The sequence below is a fragment of the Sminthopsis crassicaudata genome, chromosome 1 (genome assembly GCF_048593235.1).
Source record: "Sminthopsis crassicaudata isolate SCR6 chromosome 1, ASM4859323v1, whole genome shotgun sequence".
Taxonomy (NCBI): domain Eukaryota; kingdom Metazoa; phylum Chordata; class Mammalia; order Dasyuromorphia; family Dasyuridae; genus Sminthopsis; species Sminthopsis crassicaudata.
Window position 1 is genome coordinate 79996848 of NC_133617.1, and position 10692 is coordinate 80007539.

The following is a 10692-nucleotide window of genomic DNA, read 5'->3' on the forward strand; positions in this document are numbered from 1 at the left end:
TTTGTCATGTTGTACAAGAAAAATCAAAGCAAAAGAGACAAAATCATGAGAAAGAAAAAGCAAACAAACAAACAAAGGTGAAAATATCATACTTTAATTTACATTCAGTAAGTAGATCTCTGATGTGAATGGCATTTTCCATCCCAAGCCTATTGGAATTTTCTTGCATCTCCACATTGCTGAGAAGAGTCAAGTCTATCAAAATTGATCATTGCACAATGTTGTTGTTGCCATGCACAATGACCTCCTGGTTCTACTCACTCCAGGCTTTCCTGAAATCATCTTGCTGACCAGTTTTTTGATATTCTATTAAAGGCATATACCATAATTTATTCAGCCATTCCCTAATTGATGGGCATCCACTCAGTTCCCAGTTTCCTGCCACTACAAAAAGGGCTGCCACAAACATTTTTGCACACGAGGGTCCTTTTTTTTTTTTTTTTTTTTTTTTTTTACTGTCTCTTTGGGATACAGGCCCAGTAGTGGAACTGATGGATTAAGAGTATGCAGTTTTATAGCACTTTGGGCACAGTTCCAAATTACTCTCCAGAAAGGCTAGAAAATTTCACAACTCCACCACCAACTTTGCACATTTGTAGGAAATACTGACTCCTTAACAAGATTAGAAGCTCTGAACCTGGAGACTAGAAAACTTTCTCCTCCTCCTGTCTCCCTTGAAGTCCATGAAGATCAGATTGAGTGTACAGAAAATTCAGCAAAGCTTCAGTGGTTGATTGAAGGAGGTGATAGAGTTTTAAAGAAATTTTGAAGTGATTTGGAGCAGCTAAGTGATGCAGTCGGCCTGGAGTGAGGAAAACCCAAGTTCAAATCCAGTCCTAGGTACTTTCTAGCTGTGTGATTCTGGGTAAGTCACTTAACCCTGTTTGCCTCAGTTTCCTCATCTGTAAAATGAGCTGGATAAGGAAATGGCAACCCCCTCCCATAGCTTTGCCAAGAAAATTCCAATGGGGTTGGTTCCAAACTTTTCATGACAAGAAATTTGGAGGGGAGAGATAATTTGTCTAATATCATACAGATTATAAGTTATTCTGATGTTAGATATTAATGCATTAGGATTCGAATTTGAGTTGTCTCATTTCAAATCCAGTGTGCTCTTTGATGATCTTGGGAAGAGAACAACTTTTCCCTCTTCCAAGGGATCCGTACCCAACCCTAGGAGACTGCAGAGAGATGGGAAAATCCCAAAACCAAAGGGTTGGGTCTGGCAGGGGACCTGAGCAGGTCGAGGCACATTCCTAGGATGACTCAGTGATCCTAGATCCTATTGCCGATTAGCTGGACCTGTGCCAGGGCTCAGCCTTCCCTTTCCTCTCACCACCACCCCCTTTCTGTCCCATAGCCTGTCCCCCCATGGGACTATAAGACCTCTGTGGGAAGAGGAGGGGCCCTCACTCCACCTTGGGTGTAATCTCGGCAACATGAAGTGTCTCCTGATGCTCCTGGCAGTGGCTGCCATCGCTATAGGTCAAGGTGAGTGGATAAAAGTCGGGGGAAATGGGGGGACTGCTCTAGGAGGGAGTGGAGATGGTAACCTTGTCCTGTCATTGAATCCTGCCTTCTCACTGGGTCCCAGAACCATACTTCAGTATGCTCCTGGATCCATGCTTTCACTGGTGTGAGCATTTTTTTAAAAGTCTGATAAATCTATGTAGCAGATGAAAAATTCATCATCTGGTGGCCAATTCATGGTGGTTGGGCCATCTTTGCTTAGTTAGGCTGATCCTTGGATGGCAGACACAGTGTTTATCAGCAGTCCACTTATTCTGGTTTGGCAGAACATAACAATTCAATTGGCCCTCGATGGGGTCTCAAAGCCCAGGGCATAAGGAGGGGTTGCATCACAAAATGAAAAGACCACAGAATTTGAGAATATTATAGTTCCCTGGGCCATATCAGAGACAAGAGGAGTTTTAGAAAATAAGCCATATTATTGTATATTGAGTATTATTATTGGGTGAATTCTTAGAACACAATGTCAGAGTTATATGAAAACATAGCTCCCTATGCTCAACACATGGAATGTATGATTGAATATTTAAACTCATTTTCATATTGTACAAAGAATAACTTAGTACTTAAGAATGGCAGAAACTAAGGACCAGAAACAAAAACTGACTTGCCTGTTTAAAACAACTATAGCTATCTTTTTGTATGGTATATTTACTAAATAGTACTATAAATATTATACTATATTATCTATAATATATCTATACTGTTGTATCTATATAATATCTCTTCAGGAATTAATATTAATGTTAATTCCCAATTCTATGAAGTTTCACAGTTTACAATTCTCAGGAGACAATTCCCAGATATAGATGGTATGAAAGAATGATCTCCATATTTTACAGATAAAGAGACTGAGAGTCAAAGAGAACATATGGTTTGTCCAAAATCACACAGCTAATCAAGAATTTTATTCAATTCAACTCAACTCAATTCAATTGACCTCCCTGTATCCAGCTCAACTGATGTATTGCAATTTGGTTAAATCAATCGGAGATTAAAATTCTATTGCAATTCATTTTCAATTCAATGTAATTGATATAATATCAGAGGGGAACTAGAATTTAGGATTTCTGACTGCAAGTTTGATGTTTTCTTTATTATTCAACATGATTTCTCTCAGGTGACTAGTATTTTTAAGCTACATTTTAGCAAGAGTGTGAAGTTCTAGATACATAGAATAATTTCTAATCTTTTCTCTTCCACTCACCATGTGGCCTTAGGCAAGTAACTTTCATTTTTCTAAAATTCAGCTTCCCCATTTGTAGACCCTAAGGCACTATTAAAATCAATTTTAAAGGTGTGTATATATGGAATTAGAGTTGCAGGAGTAAAAGGTATACAATTATCCTGATCCTCATTGGAACTTGATTATTTGAACCTCAGGCCCACCTTAGTCCCTTTCTCCAGTGGCCACTGACATTCTCTCCAGCTTCACCCCAAGCCTAGTTAGGAGGTGACTGAGTAGACTTTCACATGCACTAATCCAAATAGTCACCCCTGCTGCCACCTGGGACAAAGAACAGATTTCTCTCTCTGGATTCTCCCTCCTCATCCCCTCCATACTCACATCACTCCAATTTGCAACCTCTTTACCCAGTTAGGACTGATTTCAATTATGATTTCAGGAATGAGATTTATGTTTGATTACATAACTATACATTGTGGCTGTGGTGACCACTAAAAGGATTTAGCACCCTAAAAGAGCTAGTTAGTTATAACAAGGAGAAAGACACCATGAGTGAGTGCAAGAGTGAATGTGGTTGTAGGTGGTTTGTGTATGACTGAAGGGATTGGATTGGATCTCAGGGTAGAGTTCAAGAGCAAATCTACCTGATTATGCTTAATAATAATGTGGTTGTGCATGAGTGTGGAAGAAGCTAAGATATCACTGGCCAAATATGAAGGGAAGATTTTCTTTCCTGATTTGTCTCTCCATCATCTCTCCTCTTTTCAACTTCATACATGGGACACGGAGACTCTCAAATGATCCTTCACTCATATAAGACTTCTCCATCTCCTTTCTATGATTATTTTTATTCCTGAAAGCTTCCTTATATTTACTATATTCCAGCTCCTCTTGTCTAGCTCAATTTTGAACTTCTCCTATTATGATTGAGATTATTACATCTGATAAAGGAGGATAAAAAAAATTGTCATAATGAGTTCAGTGAACATAGAAAAGAGACAAAAATAGAGAAAAATGAGAAGACACAAATCTCCAATAGACCTGAGTCCATTTAGTGCTCCCCCTAATTTTACAGATAAAGAAATTGAGACCCAGAGATATGAAGTGTACAAAATCACATAGGTTATAAGTATTAAGGACAAAGTTGAAGCAAGTCTTGATGTTCAAGTTAGTGCCCTTTCTATATTGTAAGATAATAGTGGGGAAAAAAGAGAAACGGGTGACCTGAAGCTAAGTTTTAATTCAATTTAATTCAATTACAACATACATTCATTTCAATCCTGTTCAACTGAATTCAATCAAGTCAAACTCAATTCAATCTAATGCTATAAACAAGTCTGTGGAATAAAATTCAAATGAATTCTATTCTATTCAATTCGATTGACCTTTCTCCATTCAATTCAACACAATTCAATGTTTCTATTTAATGAAATGAAAGTCAATTCAGTTTAACTCAATTCAGTTCAACTCATTTTAGTTGAACTCTATTTTAGGACATTGATCATTCTGTGATCAGGGATATGAGGGAGGAAAAAGCCTTAGTTCCATTTTTTAGAGATGAAGTGACATTAATAAGACTTGTATTGATGACCTCTCAAAGCAATTGTGAGAATCAAAAGAAGAGGGGAACAAACATTTAAGCACCTACTAGGTGCCTGACATCATGCTGAAAATATATTTTAGTCATTCAGTCAACAAGCATTTATTAAATCATTACTGGTTTCCAGGAACTGAAAGAGCAAAAATGGCTCCTGCCTATGGGAGCTCAAATTCTAACAGGAGAGATAATAAGCACACCAAAGTACATAAACAAGATAGATACTGGACCAGTTGGAGATGATTTTAGAGGAAAGGCATTGGTTCTAAAGGAGAAAGCCTCTTGAAAAAACAGGGATTTCACTTGAGACTAAAGGAAGCCAAGAAGGAGGTGTCCAAGACACTGGCAAGCTGGGGGACAATCCCAGATATTGTGTGTTGGGGGCAGGGGTGCTAAAATAGTATATAATAAATGATATGTTTGAGGTTCAGCACTAAATGATAAGATGGAAGAGAGCAATTGATACCAAATATTGGGGTTTATCATCAAATGTTAGAATTCAGTCATATGAAGAATTTACAATGGCCATTCTCTTTGGCAAAAGATAGATTTATTTATGAGAAGAGGTCACAGAAAAAAAATGAACAGGTAAAAATAGACACTAGGAATGGTAAATATGAAATAGAATTGGGGGGGAGTAAATAATTAGCAAGGAAAAGTGTTTTAATATAACAGGGGAAAAGACAAGTTTTCCAGTGGAACTCAAAATTAACCAGGAGAAAGAAAATACTGAGTGATGTGGGAGCATGCTCTTGCTTAGCAGGCTAAATCACTAAAAGGGATTTAGCACCCTAAAAGAGCTAGTTAGCTATAACAAGGAGAAAGACACCATGAGGCAGAACTCTATAGTGGTCTAACAGAAAAAAGGATTCAGCAAAGATAGTGTGGACCATGGATGGATTTGTAGGGGGAATTTAACCTCAAGGACTTGGCTTTCTTTTTTTATTAAAGCTTTTTTATTTTATTTTATTTTAATATTAATTTATATATGCATATTTATATTTCACTATATATTTATATTCATTTAATTTTATTTTCAAAAAACAATTTTTCCACAATGACCCTTCCAAAACTTGTCCTAAATTTTCCCCCCTTCCCTCACCCCCTCCCCATAGATGGCAAGTAATCCAATATATGTTAAACAGAACTTGGCTTTCTGAATAGAGACTATAAAGTGGGGTTACACAAGATCTCCACAGGGGGTGGAGCTTGTAAAACTGAGCTGATCCCCATCAGTGCCCCTCCCTGCTTGTCTCAGAGAATAATTGTATCAATATTTCGAGGCTTTCTCTGCCAACCCCACCTAGTGACCCAGCACCTCATCACTAAAGAAATTGTATATTTAAAAGCACAAACATTTAACCTTGCCAAAGGCACCACCAAGTCTAGAAGGCTCCTCCTGGTTCTGTAGGGGAAAAAAAACCTCTTTAACACTGAGAAACATGTTTATGAACTGAAATGTACAGCTGGTTTGTCATTAAAAATGGGTAACTAGTGGGACCATGGATTAACCCTAGGACACAGTGAATCACTTCTGTGAAGCTTTGCTTTTGGATTATGAGGCTATAACAGGAGAGCCGTTTAATGGCAGAATACCTTAATTTCAAGCCAATTAAGCATCATGTGGAGGAAAGGGGATGAAGGGAGTGGAGAGGAGTGAAGGGAGACCATGAAATCACAGGGAGCTGGTCTCAGAGTCAAAAAGACTTGGGTTCAAGATCTTTGACACATACTAGCTGTGTATCTTGGGCAAACCACTTAAACTATTGGTAGAAACAACAAGAAGAAAAAGGGTCTTTACTAAATTCCTTATGTCAATGGAATCATAGTTCTGGGAGAAAAAGAAGAAAGAGGAGACAGAGATACAGAGAGAGAGAAAGAGAAACAAAGAGAGAGAGAGAGAAACAAAGAGAGAGAGAGAAGAAACAAAGAGAGAGAGAGAGAAACAAAGAGAGAGAGAGAGAGAGAGAGAGAGAGAAGAGAGAGAGAGAGAGAAGAGAGAGAGAGAGAGAGAGAGGGAGGGGAGGGAGGGAGGGAGGGAGGGAGGGAGAGAGAGAGAGAGAGAGAGAGAGAGAGAGAGAGAGAGAGAGAGAGAGGGAGGGAGGGAGGGAGGGAGGGAGGGGAGAGAGAGAGAGAGAGAGAGAGAGAGAGAGAGAGAGAGAGAGAGAGAGAGAGAGAAGAGGAGAGAGAGAGAGAAAGAGAAAGAGAAACAAAGAGATAGAGAGAGAGAGAGATAAAGAGAGAGAGAGAGAGAGAGGAAGAAAGAAAGGAGAGAGACACAGAGAGATAGAGAGGAACACAAAAAACAGAGAGACAGAAAAACAGGCAGTGACAAAAAAAGGAAGATAAGGAGAGAGAAATTGGATTGGATTAGGGACGTGGGATACTTGAGTTCTATATAAATGCTATAATAGAAAGAGATATGATTTAGAGTCAAGATCTGGATTAAAATTTCAGTGTACTACTTACTGTGATCTTGAGTCAATAAAACTCTTGAGTCCGCAATTTCCTTATCTGTAAAGTGAAGAGCTCTCCAAGGACTTTCAATATTTTTACTCTTGGCTATGTCACTGACTTGCTTTGTGATTCCTTTTCAGTGCCTCAGTTTCCCCATCTGTAAAATAAGCTGGAGAAGGAAATGACAAATTACTCCAGTATCTTTGCCAAGAAAACCCTAAATGGGGTCACAAAGACACAACTTGACAACAACATAGGTTTTAGAGTTTAGAATTTGCAAACAAACTTGCATCCCCCATGACTATTGTATCTCTGTTTTAAAAATGAAAAACTCAGAGGACCTCTGTGATTTGCCCATGGTCATGAAGCTACTATAAATTCTGGAGATAAGATTAGACTCCAGATCTCATTCTATCTAGTACCCATGTATTCTGGCACACTACATTGCCCACTCGATGGGAATAGTCCAGGGCTGCTCTGGAGCCAGTGTAACCAATTCCAGATTGAACATTAACACCTCAGAAACTAGAGCACATTATTAAGTCAGGGCTAGATTTATTGTTTTGTTTACTATATAGACTTAAGATACTGTTTAGAATTAATATAGTGATGGAGAAAATGTTAAAATGAAGATTAAACTTTAAAGCATATTAGTATGTTGAGTTTTTTTGGAGGCAAATTGTTAAACATTTACCAGCACATCCTCGGAATAGTTCTATAAACTCGAAGTCCAACTCTATCCAGGTCAGCATGATCTGTGCAAAGCTACAATCTATTCTACAATTGATCTGTGCTCTTACTAGGTGAACAGGTGAGGGGGCCATCACTTCTCTGACCTCAGACGTTTGCCTCTCTGGGAATAGCCCAAAATTATGTTTTTTTGGCTTCCATGTCACATTATGGAGCTTGTAGTCCACTAAAATCTCAATTTGTTTTTTTCCAGATGAATTGTGGTTTACCTATACTTCATATGTCTTGTATGTGTGAATTTGACTTTTTTTTAGTTTTGAAGACTTTGTGTTTACTTTTATTTAAATACCATCTTACTAGATTTAGCTAAATATCCTAGTTTGATGTCTTCAATAATGCTTTGGTCTGAATCGGTCATCTAACATGTTATCCATCCCCAGTCTGTGTATCCTGGGTCTTAGGGGACCCAAGTGACTAACCTAGAGTCACATGTAGCTAGTAAGTATCTGAGGTGGAATTTAACCTATTGTCTTCAAGATTAAAAATCCAACACTCTTAATTATTGTACCACCTAGCTGGTTATGTTTATATGTATGTATACATGCATATATATGCATATGTGCACATGCTTATATATATAGACATGTATACACACATATAGCATATACATATGTGTATGTGAATATGCACATATTGTCTCCCATCACAAAATAGAAGCTCTTTGGGAGCAGAGAGTGTTTCACAATTGTCTTTGTATCTCTAACACACAGGAGGTGCTTAATAACTGCTTATTTTGATTGACTGGCTCATTCTTGAGAATCACTTAAACAAAGGTTGGAGAACCAATTGCTATGGATGCTCAAGTATAGATTGAACTAGAAGACTTTTGGGCTCCCTTGCATCTTTGTGATTCTGAAACTCTAGGAAAAAGCCACCAGAGGGGCCAAGAATGAGCAATGGGCAAGAGGAGAAGCTAGAGAGAGACCTCTTGCTCAAATGTGTTTTTGGAGCTACACACAGTTGTACTCTCTGCCTATTTCTGTTTCCTTTTTAAGTGGGAAATATGGGATTATTTGGACCAGGAAAAGAAGCTGTAATTTCTCCAATTCCCACATTCCCTCCCCCCATTCCAAAGAAAGGAGATAGGAAAGAAGTGGTAGATTGGGATGGTGAGGATTGAACCCAGAAAATACTCTGAGTTAATACCTCACAAAACAAGACCTTTATATGAATCCACTGAGCCCCAGTCCATTTAATATGTCTTTCTTCTACCCACAGCTCAAGCTCTCCAGTGTCATGTCTGTGAAAGTGCTGACAATTGCAAGAAAACAACCTATTGTCCCAATTCTTCTCAGTACTGCAAAACAACTCTCAATTGTGAGTATCTAAGAAAAGGCGGCGAGATGTTTCCTTGTATACTCCTCATCCCCTTCACCCCTCAATCTGGGATAGAGATAGGAGCTCCATGAAGATTCTTTTAGGAAATAGACCTAAGACAGAGGAAACCTTACCCATTGAATGGAGGGATAGTGAGTAGAAATCCTAGTTGGGAAAGAATATTATCAGCCAAAACGATTGGGAGCATTTGACTGTTAGTGACAGAGATGGAAATGGTGGAGATTGTTGATTTTGTTGATAATGGTGATGGTTTAAAGATGTTGATAATGGTGGTGATGGTAATGGTTATGACCATAATGATGATGATGGTAATGATAGGATAGTAAAAGTGAAAAAGGTTAATGGGATGGTGGTGAAGATGATGATGATTTATAAAATGTAGGCTCATTTGAAAGCACTGTCCGTGGTAGCCAGAAGTTGTAGAAAACTATCAGAGAGAGGTTGAGATCTGGGCTTGGAGGGGAACTGTTTCAGAGAATGGAAGGCTTGATTTGGGAATTAAGGAATCAGTGGGAAGACACCAAAAGGTATGTGTAAATGATGTCTGTGTGACCAGCTCTTCTCTACCTGTCTCCTCCAGACCAGCGATTGGCAGGGAACCTGGTGAAGAAGGAATGTGCTGACTTCTGTTCTCCACAGAACAGCGATGCAGGGCAGACCCAACCTCAGATCCGGTGCTGTAACACAGACCTGTGCAATGTTGGAATTGAGAACTCAGCTCCTGTCCACACGCTGCTCAGCCACGCTGTCCTGGCCCTCAGCCTTATCCTGGCATTGGTCTCTGCCCTCAGTCTGTAACCTGTGGGACCCTTAGCCAAGCCACACCCATGCCTTCTTTCCACACAACTCCAGCCCAGCTCCATGTCCTTCCCCAATTCACTTACTTCCTCTCCAAACTCCTCTCAGTCTCCCAGGATAAGGGGCACAAGGAAGGGGGTGCTCATTCTGCTCCCAAGGGTCTAGGAGGTCAGTTCTGTTCCTCACTTCTCTCAGAATATAAGCATCTCAATGGGCTATCCAGAGAGTCACCCTCACCAGGTACTCCTGCCAGATCCATCTAGGGACTCAGAGATTCTGGCCCCATTAATCAGAATCCCTGACCTTGTTTTTCATCTGGGAGTGGGGAGGAAAGATGGAGAGGAGAGAACATCACTGCATACAATGGAAAGAGAAATAGATATGGAACCTGGAGAACTGGGTTTGAATCCTGATTTTGTCATTTACTAGTTATATGATCCTGGGTAAATTGCTTCAATGGTCCCATTTTTTAATCTATATAATGAAAGGAGTGGATTCAAATAATCTCTATAGTTCCCTAAAATCCTGTATTCTCTAAGAGGTATTGGGATGAGCAAGAGGACAAAGATGGGGAAAGCATTTCAATTCCACTAGCTTTTGTATTCTTTCTATTAGCTTGGATTTTTATTTTCTACTCAATAATAATAAATGACTGAAAAGAAGACAACAAGCTGATATCTTCACTTATTGGGTGTGGGAGAGAAGAGAGTGGGCAGGCCTGGCGTGGGCTGGGAAGGCTCTCTGGGACTCAGTTGGGCAGTGGTTCAGCAGGGTTTGATGCAAAATTAATCTGCTTTCTATCCCTTAGTCTCCCTATCTCTCTGTCTCTCTGTCTTTCTCTATCTCTATCTGTCTTTCTGTCTGTCTCTATCGTTCTGTCTCTCTGTGTGTCTCTGTCTCCCTGTGTCTGTCTGTCTGTCTCTTCCTTTCTCTTCAAGACAAGATGACCACCAGAAGACTTACTATTTACAAAAATTGGAACACTTCTTTAAGTAGGAACAGTTCACCACTAACTTGGAGGGAAAACTGAACCAAC

At 39.4% G+C, this 10692-nt stretch overlaps 1 protein-coding gene across 1 annotated transcript; it reads left to right on the forward strand.

The window, feature by feature from the left end:
• The first annotated feature begins 480 nt into the window (after window positions 1–480).
• Window positions 481–10318, forward strand: LY6D (lymphocyte antigen 6 family member D). The gene is made up of 4 exons (XM_074264371.1): window positions 481–865; window positions 1361–1491; window positions 8739–8837; window positions 9439–10318. Exons 2-4 carry the CDS (start codon window positions 1440–1442, stop codon window positions 9654–9656), a joined length of 369 nt encoding a protein of 122 aa, XP_074120472.1. The 5' UTR covers window positions 481–865; window positions 1361–1439; the 3' UTR covers window positions 9657–10318.
• The last annotated feature ends 374 nt before the right edge of the window (window positions 10319–10692 follow it).